The sequence below is a fragment of the Hyaena hyaena genome, unplaced genomic scaffold, assembly GCF_003009895.1.
Source record: "Hyaena hyaena isolate Hyena2069 unplaced genomic scaffold, ASM300989v1 scaffold_801, whole genome shotgun sequence".
NCBI lineage: Eukaryota > Metazoa > Chordata > Mammalia > Carnivora > Hyaenidae > Hyaena > Hyaena hyaena.
The window spans coordinates 370,422-395,417 of NW_024081435.1; the positions used below are offsets into that span (position 1 = coordinate 370,422).

General features: G+C 40.2%; 1 protein-coding gene across 1 annotated transcript in view; it reads right to left on the reverse strand.

Annotated features, from left to right (window-relative positions):
* Positions 1 to 815: 815 nt before the first annotated feature.
* CDH2 (cadherin 2) overlaps positions 816 to 24,996 on the reverse strand; it is a 212,898-nt gene continuing 188,717 nt past the window's right edge. Inside the window, exons 15-16 of the mRNA XM_039219201.1 lie at positions 12,790 to 12,954; positions 816 to 2,104 (exon numbers count right to left, since the gene is read on the reverse strand). Of these exons, the coding sequence (XP_039075132.1) occupies positions 1,898 to 2,104; positions 12,790 to 12,954 (372 nt within the window). The 3' untranslated portion in view covers positions 816 to 1,897. The remainder of the gene's footprint in view (positions 2,105 to 12,789; positions 12,955 to 24,996) is intronic.

Below are 24,996 nucleotides of genomic sequence, written 5' to 3' on the forward strand. Positions count from 1 at the left end.
TATACTTAAAATTTGCTGAGTAGACCTTATGTGTTCTCATCATACACACACATAGTTAACTATGTGAGATGATAAATATGTTAATTAACTTGACTGTGGAAATCATTCCATAATCTATACATATAGCAAATCATCGTGTTGTGTATCTTAAATACATACAATTTTATTTATCAATTGTATCTCAATGAAGCCAGAAAAAAATGGTCAAGTCATTGAACGGAAGTACTAGAGTAGATTTCATGGAGGACACAAAATGGCTTCAATGAATTGCCTGAGATGCCAGGTGTCCAGAGCAGTTTTCAGGGCGAGTCCTGTAACTTTTCCCCAACGTTTTCCTCATGCTGGTGCTCTAATGAAAAAGGCCCTTAGAGGCAGTGTAACCATAAGCTGGAGCAGAAGGGAATTAAAGCACAAGTGATATTAAGAATTACACAAAGTTCACTGAAGTGATTTGTATACCATCATCGCAGTGTCTCCTCCTGCATCTCTTGATGTTTTTCTCCTATGTCGATAGCATCCATGGCGATTCTCTCTGTTGCTCACTGGACACATGGCCGCCATGCTAAGGGGGGTTCAGTGGTGAACAGCGCAAGGACAAATACATATAGTGTTGTTCTCTCAACAAAACTCCCATACTTGGGGGTTGTGCAACGCTTAAAGCAGCTCAGGTAGAAAAGAAAAAGTTCAAACCAGTCACCAGATCCAAAATTAGCATTTTATTCAGAACGCTGGGGTCAGAGGTGTGTCATTTATATTCTGGTACACAGTACAGAGGCAAAGCTGCTGTCATAAGTCTCTCCAGTTTAAAAGCTTGGTTTTTTTTTTTTCATTTTTTTTTTAAAAACACACACTTAGTAGTGCCTCCAGTGTCAGGCCACCCCTTTCTTTTCTTTTCTTTCCTTTTTTTTTTTTTTGGTACAAATTATGTAAAACATTTGTGCTAAGAACTTTTCTCCCTCCCCAAACAAAAAGGAAAATAAAAAATAAAAAAAAATTAAAAAATTAAAAATTGAGTATTCTAACTACAGCTCAACAATTGAATCAAATGTCACTTTGTTTTGTAAATACTTTATCCATAACGAAAGATATAAACATGCAAAAAACCTGAATCCATAGTCCAAATAATACATACACATGTTCTGAAGTGTCTGCACTTCTCCATAGACTATGCCAATAAAACATTATGTACACATACCATTTTTACAGTGAAGTGGAAAAAATACAGTAAATAAAAAAAGTGTACATGGATTAAGACCAAAATGTATCTAACATTCTAGTTTATGAAAAAATTCAATTTTGCTACAAATTGGTGATATGAAAACTCCCTTTATTTGCAACCAGCTGGGTAAGTTTTAAGATTTTAGTGAAAAAAAAAAATCTAAAGTCTAAAACTAGAAGTAATGTACATTTTCCAATCTCATGGTCTCATCCCCCAAGATAATAAAATCGCTCCATGAGTTTTTGTTTTGTGTTTGTTTAATTCTGTGTTTTAATAAAAGCAAATGCAATGTAACAAAAGCGTATTGAAGCATATCATGGTTTAACTTACTGCTCCCACCACAAAATATTTTGTCTTTTACTTATCGTTTCAGAAATCAGTACCATTAAAGCCTTAAACATAAAACTAATTCCAATCTGAAAAAGGTACAAAAAGGCACATAAAATCCCAGTGCTTCTGTACTGTAAAATTCAAGTGTAACTGAGCTCAGTGTTTTTCCAAACAGTATTGGATCACTGATATTCCCTCTGAGCCCAAATTGGTTTGCAGCCTATGCCAAAGCCTCCAGCAAGCACTGTGCTAGTAGACTACAAAGTTAAAGCCTAGCTTCTGAATGCTTTTTGGGAATATCAGTTGAAATTGTTTGTACTTGTCCAAAAACCAAGTTCACCCTGAAGTTCAGTCATCACCGCCACCGTACATGTCAGCAAGTTTCTTGAAGCGTGGCCCCCAGTCGTTCAGGTAGTCATAGTCCTGCTCGCCACCACTACTTGAGGAATTGAGGGAGCTCAAGGACCCAGCGGTGGAACCGCTGCCTTCATAGTCAAAGACTAGGAGGGAGTCGTATGGCGGAGCTGTGGGATCATTGTCAGCAGCTTTAAGGCCCTACAATTTGGAAAGACAAAGAAAGAACGCAGAGAGGGGTTACAATGTGCGAGCTACAGGCAGATCCTAGGGGTCCACAGGATCAAACACTTGTTAGTAAGTTTCCACCTGCAGACCACAACACCTTCTACCTACAGGAATTGGGGTTGCCGCCATGCTGGAAGTTAGGCAAAAACTAGCACATCTTTCCTTTGCAGGAAAGACTCGTAGGACGTCTAGCTCAGTGAGGCCAAGATGGAAGGGGAGTTCATTGGAGGCTGTGTTTGGCAGGTAGCGGAAATGAATGACCGACTGCTGGGTGCTGAGAAGGAATGATCTCAGATGAAGTCTGGTAATGCAACTGTATAATACTGCATTGAGTAATTACTGCTGGAGTAAGTTATATGAAATAACACAGAGGCTATGACATCGTGTCATATGTGGACCCTAAGAGTGAGAGTCAAAGGATTCTGACAGTGAATAGGCTGAAGAGGTTATACAGTCAAGGTAAAGAGAGGGCTATACATGAGTCCCATGTGGTCCTTGCCCTCTATGAGCTTGTAATCTAGCATAACAGGCATTGCTATTGTGTGAAATAAATGATAAGTAATAAAACCATAAAGTCCAGGCAAAGATCCTTAGAACGCTTAATCCTTCCAATCCACATGTATTTTATACACATGTATATGTGGGATTTTTTAATTGGTATGTGTTCATCTATTTATTCTTCCAAGTTTATAGAGGAGGAAGAGAACAAAAGAGCATGAAAATTAAGGTAAGAATCAGTATGTATAGTGGTTAGTGGTTAACAAATCAGACCTCTTAGCCACTATACCCTGGGTTGACACCTCAGCGCTACCCGGTATTAGCTGTAGGATTTCAGCTAAGTTCTCCAGGCTTCACTTCCTCATCTGTAGGTGTAACAACAATAGTAAGATTATTATGGAGACTACTGGAATAAAGACACCCAAGGGCTCATCATAGTGTCTGATGCCTGTTGGCACTTAATGCATATTATCTAAAAAGAATCCATTTTTAAGTTTAGTGAAAAATGTCATGCTTTAGAACTTGAAATAAATAAAATAAAAATATAATAAAATAATAAAAATATTAAATAAATAAAAAATAATAATAAATATTATTTGAAAAAAATAATAAATATTATTATTTGAAAAAAATAATAAATATTATTATTTGAAAAATAATAATAAGTATTATTATTTGAAAAATAATAATAAGTATTATTATTTGAAAAATAATAATAAGTATTATTATTTGAAAAATAATAATAAAAATAAAATTAAAAATAAATGTGAAGACATAATATTTTAAGAAATAAAATGGCAGCTGCTTGACTTCCATCAACAACAAGAGAGAAACTGGGGTGGCTGGGTCGCTCAGTTGGCTAGGTCATGATCTCACAGCTTGAGAGTTTGAGTTCTGCGTCGGGCTCTGTGCCGACAGCTCAGAGCCTGGAGCCTGCTTTGGATTCTGTGTATCCCTCTCTCTCTGCCCCTCCCCACTCACACTCTGTCTCTGTCTCTCAAAAAATAAATAAACATTAAAAACATAAAAAAACAAGAGAGAAAAGTACATACTACCAGCTTTCCCATTCCAAGTCTCTTTTACCACCCATTGTAACCATTTAAATTAAACACTACTTTCCCCCATGTCTGGTTATACTACATATAACCCAGAAAAGCCAGTGTAAAATAAAATAAAGCACATCTTCAGCAAACTACTTCAGTGTATAAAACAGAAGTAATTTTAGAAAGGATTTTATTTATCATATTTATAGAATAAGCTACGAGGCAATTTTGCTAAGACTGAAAATACAAACTGCAATTTCTCAAATGCAGAAATTCCTTTCTGTGGTAGACCGTGTTACTGTCCTCAATGATTCACTATCCTGTCTTTGTAGGTGGATCACATGCCCCCACTACCACAAGTGCCTCTCCGGAGTCAGAGTTCACTTCCCAAACCCACTGTGAGGCTTGGCTATGAGCTGGATTTGGCCTGTACAACGTAAGTAGCAGTACAGAGAAGACACCTCAAGACCTCTCTGTTTAATGTGTTTTTATCACTTCCTTCCTGCCCCCTCTCCCAGGAGAATGGTCGGCCCCAGCTGGGAGTTTTCCTCCTGCCTGGATCCTGAAACACAGAAGAGATGAAGACCCAGCCATTGCTGGCCCACAGTTAACCCAGAATTTGGGCAAGAAGTAAACCTTAGCTATTTAAGCTGATGATACTTTGGAGTTGTTAATTTCTGCAGCCTTCGTTGGTAAAAGCCGAACAATGCACCTTTGCTCATTTTGTTCATATTTATGTATTTAATTCAAGATGTATTTATTGAGTATGTGTATTAAACATATTCTGCTTTGTGGTGGGGACACAGCTATTTATAAGCTAGATCCAACACCTGTCCTCATGGAGTTTATATTCAAATATTAGCATGCATCCTTTTTCCTTTTCCCTACAAAATCTAGCAACAGCAAATTTAAGCAAGAGGTGATTCTTTCAGTTCAGCACAGTCTAAGTTGGGTTCATATAAGAACTGGACCCAAGAAAGATCTGGGGGGAAATCAAGAAAACAAAGAAAATCCTGATAGAAGAATAGGTTTCTGAAGACAAATGTAGGTCTCCCACGCTATCCGAAAGTAAGAACGTTCCAATGAAACCTTTTGAAACCTGGAATGATGGAAAGCAAAGAGGCAATTAACATTCATTTATATGGGGAATTTTTTGAACATTCCCAGATTCCAAAAATAATGCCTCCTAGTCTTTTCTGATACCTCAGGACACATGTCGCTAAAGGATGCACAAAGTAAATGGAGATGAAGCAGAGATGTTCACAGACACAGTTCAAAGCTATGCGGCTGGATGCTGAGATGCTGAGTGTAGTTCTGGGGAAGGAGCCTGGTGGCCTGCTCTCTCTGCCTGGGGGGCACACTGTCTCTATAACGGCTACCCAACAACAGAGGCTATACACTACTTTTTGCTTTTCACCTTTTTTCATAAAAGCAAAACCCCTCTTTGGCTTTCTTTCGGTTAGTGAAAACAAGTACTACTGTAGGTCTTCGACAGAAGTGGCAGAACATGAACTTTTGAAAAGCAGGGCATACCTGTATTAGGTTTTCATTATGACCTTGAGTAAAACTGCTTTATAAGACAGAGAACAGAGACAATGACCATGTTCAGGTCATCTGCTTTATCACAATTAATTTAAATCGAAATACATGCGGAGCCCTGCCCAATCTTTATGGTGTCAGCTCCAAACTGGAAATATGAAAAGGTTAAGACTAAAATTAGTTCTAAAGAGTCAATGGCAAGGTGTCAAGTGTGTCTGGATTCAGTGGAGAGGAAAGCAATGGCCTGTATTTACTAAGACTTATGGACAAACATGGGAAGTTGTCTGGTCTTCACCAGTGTGTAAAAAGGACCTGAGACCCTTCACTGAATGCCTAAGCCACCTAATTCAGCTCCTTAAAATAAGTATAAAACTGCTGATAATCTAGTCATTTACTCACTACTGAGATTCTAAAATATATTCATTTCTTCTAAATTGTTTTTAGCTCTTGCTTTGGATTTTAGATCATTCTGAATCTGTTTCCTCTCCTCCCTCCCTCCCTCCTTCCTTCCTTTCAGTGTTAAGGCCATGCAATCCATTGCAAATCATTGTGCTATGCCAGAACATCGCACACTGTCTCAGGTTTTGATAATCGCAAAAGGGCAAAAAAACCACTCAACTTTTCAGGAATTCTTAGGCAAGCCATCTTTCTAGTCTGAAGGTTAAGTATCCTAAGTCCCTCCCACTCAGATAGCACTGATTTTTATCTGAGAATAAAAACTCTTGTGGATGAGGTATTATATAAATTCTGGGTACTATTTTGGTAATTCTAAAAAGATCACAGTCAAGTTCTGAGAGACTGAAAATGACAGACATGCAACCAGAGTGAATGAATGGAAGAAATCCGGTGGGCCACGTACCCATTGGACCCTCCCTTATGGGATTCCTTTATTCTTAGGTATAGACACCGTTTCACATGATGTGTAATGTACTGTTGTCAAATCTACAAATGGACTGCATGTGTTTCTCTTTCTCCACCTCCGTTTGACTAAATCTGGAAGAGTATGTGCCTTTTTTGCCTTTCCTGGAGAGGCAGATCTTGAACTCTGGATAAATCTGAACTATCTTCTATAGTTTGAGGTGTCTCTGTAAAATGAAAAAGCCTGTGGCTCTGGCTGAAGTCTTGCTGAGCCTATATTTATAGGCCTCTGATCCTATGCTTTATGGATGGAGATATGCTTTTACAGGAGCTATAAAAAATCCACATTCTTCAGTGAGGGAACACATAAGGGATGTAAGAGGAAAGAGGGCCATTGATTCCCCTACATCCCATCTTCTGTTCTCTCAGTGCCCCTGCCTCAGTTCAGGTCCTCTTTATATGCTGCCTGGACCATAGCAAAAGCCTCTCTAACTGGCCTCCCAGTCCCCAGTACTATTCCTACTTCTTTTCTACAAACTACACCTGGTTCCTCTTTCGGACAGCACTTGAAGTCGCTACTGATTGCTCTCTCTTACCTATTGCAGTGTTTCCCAAATTAGGGAGGCGTTCCCAGGGGTGGGTGGTGGGTGGGGGTAGGTATGCAAGACGATTTTTAATTGGTGCATGAGTACTTTAAAACGATTACCTTTATGAAACAAAAAAATTAAAAGTTAATTAGAAGTTTAAGTAAATTATAGAAGAGGTGTGTGGACCTGGAAAAACTACAAGACATTATTACTCAAATGCCTGATGTTTGGGTAACGTACAGGATAGAGTTAAACCTCTTTAGCAGAACAGTCAGTAAACCTGGACTGTTCATGTACTTTTTATGTCTCAGCTATTCCCAGATCCAGCAACCACAACTAAATTATTCACCAAAAGCCCCCCTAAACTTAAAAACGTCATGTTTTTGTATACCGCTATGTTACATGCATATTCATTTCCTGCTGGCTGAAATGTGATTTCCATGGGCTGAAACTTCCTCACTCAAAAATTTTCATTTGATTAACATCCATCCATCCATCCATCCTTTAAAGCCCATTAAAAATGTCACTTCTGCTACATGGATTTTTCCCATGACTGGGAGTCATTCCTTTGGTCCCTTTTACTTTTATTGCCATGTTTGGTTACACTAGATTATGACATCCTTTTCTGCTAAGGATGTTTATACTCATTTCGTATCCTGCTGTCCAACACAGTGCCTGACCTCCAGCAGGATACTAGAAGGTAGCTTTGCACTCCTGTTCTGGACTTGGGTTTTCACCTTATCACCTTGTTCATCTTTATACATACATACTCCTTTTAGAAGAAGCCAGGATTTAGGGTGAGGGGTGCCTGGGTGGATAAGTTGGTTAAGCAACCTATTTTTTTTTCTAATTTATTTTTTTTCTTTTTGAAGATGGGGGGTGAGCGCACACTAGTGGAGAAGGGCAGAGAGGGAGGGAGACACAGAATCCCAAGCAGGCTCCAGGCTCGGAGCTGTCAGCACAGAGCACAACGCAGGGCTTAAACCCACAAACCCTGAGATCATGACCTGAGTCAAAGTCAGATGCTTAACCAACTGAGCTACACAGGCGCCCCAATCGACCGACTCTTGATTTCAGATAAGGTCATGCTCTCATGGTTCCTGAGATCAAGCCCCTCATTAGGCTCTGAGCTTGGGATGCTCTTTCCCTCTCTCTCTGCCCTCCCCTGGTCATGCATGATCTAATTTCTCTCCCCAAATAAATAAACTTGAAAAAAAATAATAAGAAAACTAGGATTTAGGCTTAAAATATATGAAGACATAAAGTATACCAGGTTTATAGTACAGTGGAATTCTGTGACTTTAATGCCAACATTACTATGTCCCTTTCTGAGAATTTCATTTTACTTAAAGCAAATTTTTTGGAAGGAAAGGAATATTTTTATTTATTCCTAGAGAACAGAAGAAAAATGGTCTTCCTGAAAAGTAACTTGTAATAATAACTAATATAATGTGGACCATCTCATTTAGTCCTTCTAGAAATCTTAAAAGAGGATTTTATTATTATCCTCATTTTATGTATACATATGAAAACTGCAAATTCAAAAGGTGAAATCAGGATTTCCAAGCTAACAGAGCTGTTAGGTGTGGCAGCTGGATACGAATGCAAAGAAACGTCCAACTACTGAAAGAGGGGACAAAGATATTTTGAAAAGGACAAATAAATTTAACAGGAGAAGAAAAGCAAAAGTTCTAAACTTCAGTAGTTTCTTGCAAGTTATTTTTGAAGCACTTTTCTTAAGTTTTTAAATATTAGTCAAAAGTTGGTCTTTTAACAGAAATATGCCCTTGGTTTCTATATTTCTGAGATAAAGAAATATATAAGATTAGTGAAGTCATTAGAGGTATGCTAACATCTCCTGTCAGGCTAAGATTAAATGAATTTGTTTCGTCTTTTCACCCTCTGAAGGTCATACTTAAAACCTCAAAAGAGAATGAAATTCTGTGGTTTAAATTCAAAAATTTGTGATTTGTGGGGCGTCTGGGTGGCTTAGTCAGTTGATCGTCTGACTTTCGCTTGGGTCATGATCTCGCGGTTCGTGGGTTCGGGCCCCGCGTCGGGCTCTGTGCTGACGGCCAGCTCAGAGCCTGGAGCCTGTTTCAGTCTGTGGCTCCCTCTCTCTCTGACCCTCCCCTGCTCGCACGCTCTCTCTCTCTCTCTCTCTCCTAGAAACAAATAAAACACTAAAAAAAAAATTTGTGATTTGTTTTACTCTACCTACCATCTGTAAATACATTGTATTTCTTATATTCAAGGCAACATTCATTGGTTATTTAAATAAACAAACCAGAAAATGTTCTTATGAGCTTATTTATTCCTTACATTATAAAAACACTCCAATTATAATTACGCTATACTATTCTTCCTTTGGAACATTCAGTACTGTGTTAAATCAAATAAGGTCTGAGGATAAAGAAACCTGTTTGCATCTTATATGTATTCATAAAATATGCTTGAATTTTTTTCTAGGTGCTTTTAACTGTTTTAAAATTTTACATGTATTTATTTTTATTTGCCCAGTTATAGAAAGATATTGAATAAGTCCTAATGGGTGTCTTAGATGGAAGAATCTATACCGTGTATTTGAATGTTAATCTGACTTAGCCATTTGACAGTTTCATCCCTGTGAATTTTCCCACAGACCTGATCATCTCATTCCCAGACCCCCAATTTTAGCTGTTTTCTGTGACACCTTCACCTCTGCAGACGTCCTTCCTATGTAGGGCCTTTCTAGGTGTAAGTGTTTGGTTCTGCATCTTGTGCACATTTCTCTATTTTATGATCATATTCAATGTAATGGATTTTGTGGTCATTTGGAGAAACATTTCCAAATGTGATTCTTTTGTCCATTCATGTTCTTGCCAAAGCAGTGGGCCTTACGCCACCTCCCGGGATTGAGCCCCTCTTCCTCTGGAGGCAGAACAGAACCTTGAATGAGGGGTTATGAAGGAAGGTGAGTCCTGGGTACGATGGGATGCCACTGCATGGTCCCTGCCCCAACTGTGTGCTTGACCCCTTCTTGGCTTGGTAAAGACTTAATGAAGGAGCTAATATCTAGAAAAAAGGAGGGCAGTCCAGGCAGAAAGCACAGCATGGGAACACATGCTGACCTGGAATTAAAGCTGAGCCTGGAAGCTACAAGTAGAGTCTCTGTCCCTGGCCTGTAAGATGCAGGGGCAGGGGCTGAGATGAGACTGTAAAGCCAAGTAAGAATTGGCCATGAGCCAACGGGCCTCCCATGTCTAGCAAAGGAAGGCTTCGGATATGGAAATGTGTGTCTGGTATGAAGATCATGCTTGCAGCCAAGTAGGGAGCAAACACTAAGAGAGAATCTAGGTCTAATTTATTGTCTTTCTACATGTGACTAGCACAGATATGTACACACAGTAGACATTCAATAGTTATTTGCTGAAATGAATGATCCTAAACCAAGCTCATGATCATTTCAAAATGAGGCATTTTTAGCAAATGCAGACAATCCTCAGATTATGAACTGACTGCATTCTAGAAGTTAATTTGCAAGTCAGTAGTTTGGCACAAAGTTTTTTGTGTAAGTACTGAAACATGTTCATTATGGTCCTGAGCTACTTTTTAGGCTAGGCACTGTTCTAGGAAAAGAAAATTCCAAATGAAATTCTGACTCTAACTCTTTCTACTGTGGCACTGGAAGGGCTGGGTAATGGAATCTAGTTAATAAACCAGATATACTTCCCTACCTCCTGAAGAAAATGCAGTTCCTGTAAAAAGGATGGACGAACACACACAGACACAAACACATACACACAAACACCAAGCATACACTAAAACGCAACTTAGAACAACCAATATCCTCATTTTCTGAATTTGGTCAGCTCCAGCGGAATGAAAGGCCCCAGACCTGGGCCCCAATGAATCCCAATTGACTGCAAATCAGGCGGTGCTCAGAGCCTCACGCCACCTGCCACAGAACTGGGATTCCTTAAAACAACAACATCTAAGAGGTAGGCCACACACCATGTGCTTAGGTTACACAAAGATGAACAAGAAATAGACTCTATCCTGGAAAAAAGGCAGGTGCTCACATGGGAGAGAGAAGTATTGACAGCTGTACCTCAGGGGCCAGGGCTATAATGGGGAAAGTGTCCTGTTAACCCTTCCCAGAGTTATCAAAGAAGGCTTCCCAGAGAAGAAGATGTTTGAGGTGACTCTGAAGGCTAAGTGGGTGTTTCCCCGATGGTTAAGAAGTTTGCGGAAGTTACATTATGGTCATAGCTGGGATGCTTCTGAGGAACTGCAGTCGGCGGGTCTGCAGCACTGGAAGCATCTGTCATGGGGGAGGGGGCAGGAGTCAGATTAGGAAAACAGTCTTATACATGATGCTTCGTGCTTGAACTTAATCACTGCGAAAGGAACAGTGTTATGGATGGCGCAGTCCCACGGAATGCCGACGCTTCAGGGACAGGCAGACACAGTTAAGTACTTGCTGAAGTACACAGAAGCTAAAGTTCTTGCTTTAAAAAAGCAAGTCAGCTTTGGCACCGGCATTCAAAAGATTCGCTGTATCTTGAAACCCGACAACTGCAGGACTAAGAAATTTCTCATGATCACAAACGCTAAATCAGAAGTAAAATCATCAGGCACTCTTAAAAGCTCAAAAAGATGTAGTCATAAATATAAATTCCCGTAAATCCCCTGACCAGGTCTCTACATAAATAAACTGGAAAAATCAAAGCATAGTTTTGTAGATAAAGGAGTTATCTGCACTCTGTTGTTCTGCTTTCTATCTGCTTTTTTAAAAAATGTTTATTTTTGAGAAAGACACAGAGAGAGAGAGCAAAAACAGGGGAGAGGCAGAGAGAGGGAGACACCGAATCGAAAGCAGGCTCCAGGTTCCGAGTGGTCAGCACAGAGCCTGATGTGGGGCTCGAACCTACAAACTGTGAGACTATGACCTGAGCCGAAGTTGAACGCTTAACTGACTGAGCCACCCAGGTGCCCCGGCCTTCCATCTGTTTTTAAATCACAACTAAGACAAATTAATCTATTATCTGCTGAACAGAAGCAAATGCATTTGTCTAGAAAGCAGCATGGATTTCAGTAATAGACAGTAATGAACAGTTGTAAAGGGAAGATACTCTAATCTTGCTTCAAAACTTTTTTTTTTTTTACAACCTATAACTCCATCTAAAAAAACTAAAGTGGACTGATGATATATTATATATGACTACAAGGAAGTGCAGGAAATAAGAGTCTTTTCAGCACATGACTGAAGGTGATAGATGACAGATGTGGTCCATTTTGTAATGCATGGAGACCTATTCTGATCTTGGAAATACTGAGCTGCAGGACATGGCCAGAGACAACCTGAGTCTGCCCTCTATTCACAATCAACATGTATTGCTCTCTTACACTTACATTAAAAATTCAAAAGGAGAATTGCAGTAAAACTATCGATATGATCAAAAGCAGCAGCACAAATCATTTTACTTCAAAACTGAAGTATTAAATGTAACAGGACTCTTGGTCAGTAATGAAATAAAAGAATGCCGTAATAATTTTGACGGCGGAAATCATATCTGTTATATTCAACAGAGAATTAGCTGCCTCTTGCAGAAGCTCTTAAAACTCCTCAACTAGACAAGTATTTAAATCACTTACATAATATTTAATTTAGCTCCTCTTCCTACTAATTTCATTTGATGGAACTCTCTAGTCATTGGGTAGGCACTGGATTCTCAATGTTTGTGGGATTCAAAGGGTATGGTGTCAGGAAAATGAAAGTGAACTATTATTACATTCATCAGTGCTAATAAATGAAATTAGAATACACTAAAATGTTGTTAGTCTACTTATTACTTATAATCTAGGGGAAAAAAAAACTTTTGGAGACAGTGTGGCCAATGCTGATAACATATATGAATGTCATTTACAAATACAGTATATTAGTTGATAGACCTGTTTTTTGGCCCACCAAAGCAATTAAATCTGTTCTGTTACTGAAGCTACATTTGCTTCAACACAAAGATAAGCTTGAAAAAAATCAAGTGTGTTTTAATGAACTACAGAGCTGTATTCTAAACACTGTGCTCTATGTATGGCTGACGATTAGCATAAAATAAAGACCCTTATAAGGAAAGCGAGCCTGTGTTTGCACCTCATTAATGAAGTCCCCGATGTCCCCAGGATGTGGGGCTGCAGATCGGACTGGGTACTGGGGCTCGGCATGGATGGGTCTCTCATCCAATCGTCGGATTCCTACAGGCTTAATGGCATCAGGTTCCACGGTATCAGGCTGCTGGAGCTGGCTCAAGTCATAATCCTGCAAAAGACAAAATCAAACTCATGGTAGATGGGCATAAAGATAGAAAATTACAACCTTTGTTTTTAAACACATACCCAGAATGCATAGAAATGAGTGAAATTTAACATAATGGAAAAGTTGCCACCATGAGTTTTTCATGTTATGATTAAATATTTCTTTCACACAGCTCTTTCTTCTGTGCTTTTCATTTCTACAGTCTGTGCTCCATCTGCTTTCCTATGTTTCTCATCAGTTTCCAATGGAAAACAGCAGTGAGATGAGGCTCCACTATAAAATGATGAAAAACTGTCTAGAAGATGGAGTTGTACCACAGAAGCAAAGGCACTAACTTAAGGTGAGTGGGGGGCTCAGGACACACTCCCCTAACTCGGAGCACCTTAGCATATTACATGTCTCAACTTGAAGGAATTCAAAAACCCAACAGCAGAGTTACAAGGTCACTCTAACCCCCCTCATTTTGCCCTTCTTCCTTGAAACAGGCCATAAAACCCCCATGTGAAAGGCCCTCTCCCTATACTGGGAGGAGGGAAGACATTCTTATCATCAGAGACAGAGAATTTCGGGACCAAGAAATCTGTACAAACAAGCTTTGTTAAACTAACCTTTGTTTCCGTAGTTACTTCTTCACCGTTTTCTAGCCCTAGCCCAAACCCTTGGTCTCGTCAGTCCTTAGAAAGTTACTGTTTCTTTGTCTAAAAGTATATAAGGTGCCCACTCTGGACACTTCTTTGGGTCTTCAGACTCTTGGGAAGCTCCCATGTACATGTAAAAGTTTAATAGGATGTATATGCTTTTTTCCTGTTAATCTGTCTCTGTTAGTTTAATTTTCAGACCGACTCTGGGACCCTAAGAGGATGGAGGAAGACATTTTCCTCTTATAATACCTTTAATATGAAAAACAAATGATGCAGATGTGTTTTCCTTTTCCTTAGAGTAAGGCATTAGTTCATCAGGGTTTCAAAACCAGTCTCCATTCCTCCCTCCCTTCAGTGGTCTAAAGTAGGCAAACTACCGTCTGTGGGCCCAGCCAGACCCATTTCCTATTTTTCTCGAAGAACGGCTTTTACAGTTTTAAAGGAATATTTAAAAAGCAGTAATAACAAATTAGAAGAATATGCCACAGAAATGCTCTGTGGCCTACAGAGCCTTACTATCAGGCCTTTCACAGAAAGTCTGCCAATCTCTGGCCCAGCAGCGCGAGGTCAGGGAGAGGGGTTTCCCTCCCAACACAGCCCTGGGGGAATGTCCTGGAAAAATCAGCCCGTCCACTTTCAGACAGGCACAGTCGAACTTGTGAAGAAGGATGCTCCAGGCATAGGTTGGGCCCTCAGAACTATTTTCGGCTTTAACATCAGGCAGCTAAACAGGAATAAAGAAGCGGACTATAATGGAAATGCATCAGAATATTTGGTTTGGGCAGATACTTTGTAGTTTTCAAACCCCTAAATCCTGATGATAGAAAATTCTCCAATTTAATGTTGACATTTACAGAGAGTGCAGACTTTCTGGGGCTCTTCATCGTTTAGGCTTCATCTTTTTGTCTAAAACCAGCTTAAAACCATTTGTAGTATCTCTATAGTGGTTTTTATTTATTCAACACTTGAATACTTACCATGTACTGGCATTGTAGATACTTTACATATGTTTGCTCATTTAATCCTCTGATCAGTACTGTTTGATGTTAAGTTTTATTATCCCCATTTAAGAGTTGAGATATTGAGTCTCAAACAACCCAAGTAACCAGCCCCCAGTCCCAGATCTACTAAGACTCAGAGACAGGCTCTGACTTGATGCATGTTAGACTGACTTCAAAGTGTAGCTCTTTGACAGTCATGTAGGAGAGTGAGTCATGTCCAAACTACAAGGCCAGAGTTAAACAGTGATGAACGAGACAGATAAGTGTGGAGGGCAGGAACGTGAGGGATGATGAAAGTAACAAAGGAGACCAAGGGGAGGAAGGTCACTGGCATTCACACCCGCTATGTATCAGGCACTCATGATAGCAGCCTCTTGAGAATGTCTTCTCACAGATACTTTCTAACAAGCCTGTGGAGGATGTTTAATTATTGTCTTTTTAGGTGACGAAACAGATCAGAGAGCCTGAGTAACTCACCCTGGGTCCCACATCTAGTCTGTGATTAGGATGGGATTCAAAACTAGGTGTGTCAGACTACACACTGTCAATCCACAAAGTAACTCTCTGCTCCCTGAGACGCTCTCATCCTGACCACCCTCCCCTAAAAATCTCCTTACCAAGAGGTTCAGCTACCCTACCTGCTGAAGGCACTGAGGAAAAGCTCCTCCTCTTGGGAGGGGGCAGGAGGAAACTGGGGGTGAAGCAGGCACACAGGGCAAGACGAGCCACCATGGCATGTAAACTTGCTAAACCGCTAAGAAATAAAATGCTCGGAGGAGAAAACTTGCGTTAGATTTGAACCCTGAACAATCCATGCGCTAGGGAGAAAGGACCTCTGGGATTTCTAACAATGTGAGCAAAGGCATGGGGATGTTGCTTTTCTTGTCAGGATAGAATACCTCAGATTATCTATACAAAACTTCAGTGAAAACATCTCGAGAGTGCACAAATGTGCTCCACTTTAGATTTTATAGAATTTATGAGTAATTTATACACTATCTTGAAGACATACAATGATAAAACAGATGTGAAGGCCTTTGAAATGCTAAAATGTCATACAAAATAAAAACAGGGATTTATTTAGAGACTTCTGAATGCTCACACAACAAGAAGCATGTTTTTCTGCGCGATGTTTAACTGCAGAACTATCAAGCATAAGAGTGTGAATAACTCTGCCTTCTGACAATTATCCAAGTTTTATATAGAAAGGGAAAAACAAGGGCACTTGGGTGGTTCAACTGGGCAAGCCACTGATTTTAGTTCAGGTCATGATCTCTCATTGAGCCCCGTGTCAAGCCCCACCATCAGCGGGGGATTTGACAGCCTTGGGAATCTCTCTCCCCCTCTCTTTTTGGTCTTCCTCCACTTGCGCACACACACTCTCCCTCTGTCTCAAAATGAATAAGTAAACTTAAAAAAAAAAAAGAAAAAGAAAAAAGAAATAGGTTGTAAGTACACTGATCACAGTTAAATATTTTTATGCTAAGGGTGTAAAATACTTTATCAGAAGTCTGAATTACATGAAATTAAGTAATTGGATCTTATGGTTAAGGACTGTCTTTTACCAGGTAACAAACTGCCTGATACTCCTCAGTATTTTTTTTTTTTTTTTACTCCTCAGTATTTTATAGGATGGTTCTGTACAAGAGTACGGAGAATTCCTTGGCATAACTGGAGACAAAGCAGACATGCTGGCCTTGCTTGTGCTACTTCTTACCTGGAAAGAACCTGTGCTCCCTGCTTTCTTATACAGCTCCCACTATACCCAAGGGTTACAAAAACGAATGCATTTTGACAGGCCAGCAGTGTTGTAAAGATTTTTCTCATAAATTGCCAACATTCAGACACAGGGATAGTCCGCCTGAAAATGGAATGATCTGGCAAAATAGAGGTTAACTTCTGATATAATTTGTTACAGCTGATTGCAGCTGTCTCCTCTGGACAAGGACAGCACCTTCTCCTGGACTGCTTCCTGTATTAAGGATACATATAATCGCATATTAATCGATAAGTTTTTATTTTTCTTTTGATAGCCTTTTTTTCTACCATCTTAAGAACCAGATAGCAGGAAGAGTCTTAAAAGGGCTGTGGTCCTGTTCAGTCCTTTCCACTATCAAAATGGCAAACCCATAGGAAGTGCTCATTAAAGAATGTGTTGAATAAGGTCTCAGGGATGATATTCATGCCAGATGTTCAAAAGAGTAACTGATTCAAGAAGCGTGCCTTGGATCACATTGCACTCCATGGCAGGAATTCACAATGGGGAGGGAGGGGAAAGCCCCCCGTTCCATCAATGAGATTCACTGCCCTGGTGAATCCTCTGTAATGATGCAAACGTGTCACGTTCCTCAGCTTTGCTACTTTTGAAAAAAGGCAGAAAACTACTGACTTACAAGAAGCCAAGAAACTGGGTTAAAACGTGTGGCTTAATGTTTCTCTGAGATGGCTTCCCCCGTCTGTTACAAACATGGGATATATAAAAAAATCTGATAATGGTAGGAAGTAGGCAGAAGTGCCTTTGGGTCACAGGGACAGGTTTTTCTGTTCACATCCTCTGGTGTTGTATGGCAGAGGTCCTGACCTGAGGGTCCAATTGTAAACCTTTTGATAAGGGGTCATTCTATGCAAACCTCCTAAATTATACATCTTTACAATCCCATAATACTTTAGTTAAACACACAAATTACAACATGTAGGATGAGAATTATAAAGAGAATTACAGAGACCAAAAACATTCTCAAGGTCATTGGGTTCATGGTCTTACTTCTGAAGATTATAAAGAAACAATCCAGGGAGAAATCTTTATTTGGTTCCTAAAGCTCTCCAGAGAAAAAGTAGATCTGAAAATTCTCTTACGATTGTCAACCTTTCTTTGCAAAGTTAACTTCCTAAAGAAACCTAATTTTCAAGGCCAAGGAAGGCCAAGGAACATCTTATTTTAACTAATATTTGGAACACGTGTTACTTGGCAACACCCACTCATGGTAGGCATGGAATTATGGTTTTTAGAATGTTAACACTGCAAGCAACTAAAAACACTTTCTTTCCTCATCTATGTTTTAAAATGTCATAAGGGTGATACAATTATGGGAGAGTTAGTAAAAAGTCAGTTAGCAGCTAACACTCTGCTTTTGGCTTTTCGTGTTAAATTCCACTGACTTGCAATGCTTTATAATTGGTTCAGTAAAGGCACCATGAATCTACTCTAAGGCATTTTGTATGTTTCAATAAATTAAAATTCTGCTTGGTATAGATAGAAATTCTGGTATCTAGGTAAAAATTTCAAAAAGCTAAAAAGAAAAAAAAATCTAGAAAGCTATATTGCTGGAAGAATCTGTAGATTCGTGTAATTAAATCTGTTTTAGAGAGTGATGAAAATATTCATTTACTGTTTCACAAGTATTTAAGGAGAGCCTACTGAGTGCCAGATGCCATTTTCAGCTCAGAGGATGTACGAAGGAAGGAAGCCAGCCCTCCTCTCGTGCCCCTCACTGTCAGCAATGACACGAGATGCCTTCTCAGTGGTACCTCAAATATTCCAAGCACAGATCCTTCTATGTGGGTGTTGTTCTGTCCCATGGATTGCCATAGGTCAGAGAGGTTAATTATTGGCCCAAGGTCATGGCCATAAGCAGTGTGGCAGGATGAAACAGAGACCACCAGAGCAAGCAAAATTAAAACAAGCAAGCTGCATCGTGTTGCCAAGGGGCCAGTGAAGAAATGCACAGAAGTTTGCTGAGGGGGAAAACGTGAGGGGTTTTACATGCTAGAAGAGCTCAGGGTGGTTATGCTAACTAGGCGCTGGGACCTAGCACTCTGGTCTGTGCACAGCTGGTTACAACAACGGACTTAATCAGAACTAGGAGTCTTCATTTCCCTCCAACAACAGGCGGGCCTGTGCAGGAAGGGAAGCCCGAAGGGAGGCACTGAAAGTTCCTGGTCCTTTATCAGCCTGCGCTGGGGAGACCAGTGGAGGGAGATGGTGGAGGGACAGCCATCTTCACTATCTCCTAGGTAAGCGCTGGTACAAGTGGGAAGCCTTCCTTATAGCTGCAAAGGCAAGTAACTTAAAAAATTCCCATATAGATAAGGTAGGCATTTTTAATGCTTCAAGACTAAGTGATTGTAAGAAATAAAAATACTAATGAAATAATACATTAATACAATAATACAATAATAAAAATACACATGAAAGCAAATGGACACAATTCTGAAGGAAAAAAAAAGTTATCTGGAAAAAGGCTGACTATGACATAGGTAAGAAACTTCAGACAGACCCAGAAAGGAATGGAAAGTGGACAAGAACTTTATTATCTCACCCCTATAGCTCCTGGCATTAAAATAATTGAATAAAATAGTGATAAGGTGTCAACACATTACCATACAACTGCTCACAAGTAAGTGAAATACCCTTACAAGTTTTATGTAAATTACATTACGACCTGATTTTCTTCCCCAGCGAGATAGTTATGGAGTTACAGTTATGACAGTAACGATCTACGCAGGTGAAATGATGTGGAAAACTAAGTAGAGTCTGGGGATTATTAAACCCTCCTCCCCCCCCCCCAATAAAAGATTTGCTAAAAGCTTTTCTTATTGGAATCATGAACCTAATAGAGATAAAATAACTTGGGGACAAATGAAGGACCTCTCTGCTTTCACATACATCGTAATTTCACCAGAGAGCCAGTCTCTACTTCCCACAAGGCATGGAGCTGAGTCCCCATGAAGAGGGAACGAACACATCTGCAGCTTCTGTCTCCATGGTTTACTGTTCATGCTGCCCTGTCACAGCTTCTTTCAAAACTTGTCTTCAGAATTTTGAATGAGCCAGTTGCATTCTTTGTGCAAAATTATGGTTCTGCAGAAACCGGCATTGTGGAAATTTTATCACAACTCACTTCCAGTTGTAAAATGAGGGAGTCTTCTTTTGGAAAAAGGTTGCAAATACAGTTCCACTGGATTTGATTAAACAAATACTTTCTGGAGGGTCTCGGGTCACAGATGCAGTTATTCACAGAGCTTTTTGTCTAGTGTTTTATAAGAATGCATTCAAAAATGATGCAACTTAGTAGAATACCTGTATAAATAATTATATAAATATGGAAGGTGAAAGAAAGTGTAGGCTTCTGGAGGAAGTGAGCATGTGGCCATGAAGGGCCTGTAGGATTAAGCAGAGTAATAGGGCTTCACAGAGATGTTTCTCCTGAAATCTGAAATTTGTTTTTTATAATAATGTTTGTCATTTCCCACCCTTTCCACGCTATTCAGGTACAGCCCTATAAAGATAAATGCACTTTAACAAAAATGTTTTTAATGTTCATTTATTTTTGAGAGACAAGAGAGAGAGCGAGAGCAAGGGAGGGGCAGACAGAGAGGGAGACACAGAATCTGAAGCAGGCTCCAGGCTCTGAGCTGCCAGCACAGAGCCCTACATGGGGGTCCAAACTCATGAACCGTGAGACCATGACTTGAGCTGAAGTCGGACGCTTAACCGACTGAGGCACCCAGGTGCCCCTGATGAACATACTTCTTAACCAGTTCAAGCACGTCTGTTGGGGAGACATAGAGAGTACTTTCTAAATGCATCTTCAGGCCATTTTCTCACCCCAAGCTCCAACTTCTTACAAAAAATACAAAAGTCACCATTCAGACAAGATCAAAGTCATTCTATGTTAGCCTGACCTTGTAGTCTATCTTAGAGGAAACCTAAAAATAGGCAATAGAGAAAAAGACATTTGGTTGGAAATATGGTGACAGAGCATCAAAAATCCTTCACTACTTTAAGTCACATTGTTTTGGAATTTCCTAAGGAGACATAATCATTAGGACAAATGTAAATATAAAGGAAGCATAGTATGGTGACTGAAAAAGATAGATTCTGAAATCAAAATGCCTTGATTCAAATCCTGAATTCACCATATCTAACTGCATGACCTTGGGCAAGTTCCATAAATTTCCTATGCTGACCTTCAGAGTACTTAAACTTTGGACAAAATACGAATGAGGGCTCCATTTTCCCTAACCACGAAAGGGGTTGCCAATGCCTTCTTTGTAAGGCCCAGATAGTAAATTATTTCAGTATTTTGGGGCCGTATAATCTGTTATACCATCTCCACTCTGCTGCTGCTGCAGTGTAAAAGTAGGCACAGATAACACATAAACAATGGACACGGTGTATGGTTGTGTTCTAATACAACTTTATTTACAAAAATGGGAAGTTGGTGGATTTGGCCAGTTGGCAGAACTTTGGCAAATACTGCTTAGTATCTTAGTTTTTTCCTCCTGGCATAGCATTGACACATAGCTGGCATTCAATATCTCTATCACTGTTATTACTGGGATCTTGATAACTTTCTATTCCAATAAAATTAAATCTAGTAAATTTATGATTAGTCAGGAAGAATGAGTATTGAAGTGAATTCCATAAATATTTTGTTCATTCACACCAAATGACAGGAATAACAAATAAAAGCTCATGTGCAAATCACGTGCACATTAAAAACACTTAATGCCCGGTCAGGAATGAATGGGTCCTGACCAGTTCAGAAGATGTGGACTGTAGCCTAGCAATGCATGTCACCTGGGGGGTAAGGGTGGTGAGGACAGCTTGTACAAAGAGAATGACAATGTGCTCATCCAATCCCTGGTGAAATTTTCCTCTTATGAAATGTGTATCAGTCTTTGGATAACTCACTTATTCTAGTATTTGCAGGTGGATCTAAGAGGACGATAACATGGGAACATAACAGTGTGCTTTAGCCAGCAATAAAAATGTGGAAAGTGGCCTCCACTGTGACGTCCAGATTCAGCTATCTGTCAGTTTGCTTATACAGCAGAAAGATTTTGTAAAACGATTATTTCAAAGAATCAAATATACCAGAGTTAAATTATATAATGTCATTCTCTGCTTGAGTCAGAGGGTCTGGTTGTTCTCACTGGGGCTGGTTCCTGAGATTGGCAGGAAGTCTATGGAGACCACTGGCTCAAGCAAAGATCCCTTGACTCAGAGAAGTGGATCTTTTGGTCTCAAGGGGTTTCCTAACACCTGTACTCCATCCTGCTGTTTAGGCATCCAGCCTGGATTTAAAATCTTAGCTCTTGTCACTCATTATTTACTTGGAGGTATTTTTTTTTTTTTTTTGGTAATAACTTGGCTGCTCAGAATACATCTCCAGATTCTACCTTTCTTAATGCTAAAATGTGTTCAATATTGCAAGCCATGCTTAACCAATTAAATGAGTCTTACTCTTTGTCTGTTCTAAAGCCAGATTACCACTGGTCTTCTAATAAGCTGTGGCTGGGGTGCCTGGGTGGCTCAGTCGGTTAAGCATCCGACTTCGGCTCAGGTCATGAGCTTACAATTTGTGAGTTCGAGCCCCTCATTGGGCTCTTTGCTGGCAGCTCAGAGCCTGGAGCCTGCTTCACATTCTGTGTCTCTCTCTCCCTCTGCCCCTCTGCCACTCATGCTGTTTCTCTCTCTCTCTCAAAAATAAACATAAAAAATTAAAAAAAAAGAAGCTGTGGCTAAGTGACCAGCTTCACTGGTCCTACCAGTAACACGTGTCTGCTACAAATCAGCACCACTAAATACAACATCTATCAAATGACCACCAGCAAATGCATTAGGAGTCTGGTCTCTCAGGCCATGTGGACCTGGGTTTGAACAGGTCTACCACGTAGAGTTGCTGGAAAGATTATAAGAGAAATGCAAACTAAGGGCACAGCACAGAGCCTGACACAGAACTGTGCGTATGTAATGAGGGCTAGCATTTACGAATATTATCATCATTTCCTGAAGACATCAGATTTCAAGTAACAAAAGTGAAATCGTCATCGGTATTTTGCTTCAATCAACCATGTAGATAGATTTATAAACTGAGAGGTTCAGGGGCCCCTGGGTGGCTCAGTCAGTTAAGCATCAGACTTCGGCTCAGGTCATGATCTCACGGTCCATGGGTTCAAGCCCCACATTGGGCTCTGTGCTGGCAGCTCAGAGCCTGGATCCTGCTTTGGATTCTGTGTCTCATTTCTGTCTGCCCCTCCTCTGCTCACATGCTGTCTTACTTTCTCACAAAAATAAATAAGCATTAAAAAAAGAAAAACCTAAGAGTTTAATTAAGAAGGCCCAATGCACGTACATTCTGTAAGCACCTGTTAGGTGTGAAATGTCCTAGGTTCAGGAGTAACAATGAATTGGACAAATCTCTGCCCTTACAGAGTTTAAGGTCAAGAGCAGGACTAGACACAAAGTTCAAAAGAAAGCAGACACGGGATGCTGCGGGTCATAGAGCAGAGATACCTGATGCAGACTGGGATTCCAAGGGAAGATGTTTTGAGATGAGTCTTGGTGACCAAAGAGGGTTGGGCGGTGAAGACCACAGATGAATGCCACGAAAAGTGTGAAGTCACATGTCATATGTATAGAGGTACAGGTAGTTCAATCCTACTGCAGTTTAACATGCAATGTGAGGAGAAGCTGTCAGCAACCCTCAGAGTCCCCATTCCTCAAAGCCAAGTCCCGGGTCGTAGGAACCATTGGGTCTTACCCCATCTCAGGCACCTAAGCTCCACTGAACGTGCTTTTGGTGTCAATGGAGACTCCAAGGATTGTAGTTACAGAAACACTGACACTAATTTCCAAAAATCACATAAGAAATCAATTTCATTAAAGAAAAAAGGCAATGGTAACTCATACAGCAATTACATCTGGATATTTTGGGTTTTGAAATCCTGGGCATTAAAAAAAGAGTTCCTGGGGTGCCTGGGCAGCTCAGTCAGTTAAGTGTCCGACTTCGGCTCAGGTCATGATCTCATGGTTTGTTGAGTTCAAGCCCCGTGTCGGACTCTGTGCTGACAGCTCAGAGCCTGGAGCCTGCTTCAGATTCTCTGTCTCCCTCTCTCTCTGACCCTCTACTGCTCATACTCTCTCTCTCTCTCTCAGAAATAAATAAAACATTTAAAAAAACCTATAAAAAAAAGAGCTCTTATCATGACTGAAATTGCATGTGATCCCTTACACGTGCAAGTGCTGGTCCCTGCTCAAGAAGACTTTACTATCTGTCTGGGATATACGAGGAGCAGTCACCAGTTAAGGGAAAGCTGCCCTCCCTGGTTTTTATGAGCCTTACCTACACTGTCTCATTTTCATGAGCTGCTGCACCTGTTGTGTGTCCCCCGTGTCCAGGGACCCACTTCCTTCCAACATATCTGATGGGTCACAAAACAATGCACGTGAGCTAGAAATCTAGTGTGGGTGGATTCTATGAGGAAACTATTCTCAATCTCTGAAAAGATTCTCTAAACTCAAATACCTAACAGGGTAGGGCAGAGACTGCCAGCTGGTCACAGAACTCATTTCTTCTTCTTACTAGGTACACAGCCAACAGATATTTCCTAGGGAATGGGGAGTGGAAGTGATGTGTACCAGGTGTAGCCCATAAAAGTCTCCACAAATCATTGTCCCTGCTCTTTGGTCATTCAGGGATTGCATGTATGGCTGGGGAGACCCTGAAAGCCACATGTGGAGAGTCAGGGAGCCTCTGGTCCTCTGGGTCCTTTATGACTGTGTGGAATAGAATGGACCTTCCCTCCCCACCTCCCACTCCCATGACCTAAAATTCAATTACAACTAAGTAAGTGAGAAATACATTCCAACCAGGCTGAGGTCCCTGAAATTTTAGTTTGCTGTAACAGCTAGCCAATTTTAACTAATTCATCTGGTTAAATATATCTGTGGCCAATCCGTTTTCTTTTCCTTAAAAAAAATAGTATAACAAAATTGTTACATGGTTTCAGAGCATGACGGTACCTCTTCTTTGTAGAAATCTGTTTTTTGTTAATCCAAAGCCTAATAATTACTGTATAATTTAATCAGAGTCAGCAAAAATAGATTTCTATAAAGGATTAGCTTATAATATAAGTCAATAAAGCTGGCCTGGGATGAAAACAAGAAAACAAAAACAATGATCAGAACATGTTTGCTCTGCCTAAAGAGAGAGCCTTCTACTTAGTACTTAGTATCCAGTAACTGTTGTCAAGGCAGAATGCAGGCCATGTTTCTAGATCTTTCAATTTTTTGGAGAGGACTGGGAGATTGAAAATTTATGTGACTTTTAAAATTATTTTTATACCCTGCAAGCTAAATAAAACATAGCTATGGACTTTTTATGAACACATACCATTCTCTCCCCACCCCTAGTTTATGAAGTATGACTTTTTTTTAAATGTTTTATTTATTTCTGAGAGAGAGAGAGAGAGTGAGCGAGCATGAGCAAGGGAGGGTGAGAGAGAGAGGGAGATACAGAATTGGAAGCAGGTTCCAGGCTCTGAGCTGTCAGCACAGAGCCAGACGTGGGGCTCGAACCCATGAACTGTGAGATCATAGCCTGAGCCGAAGTTGG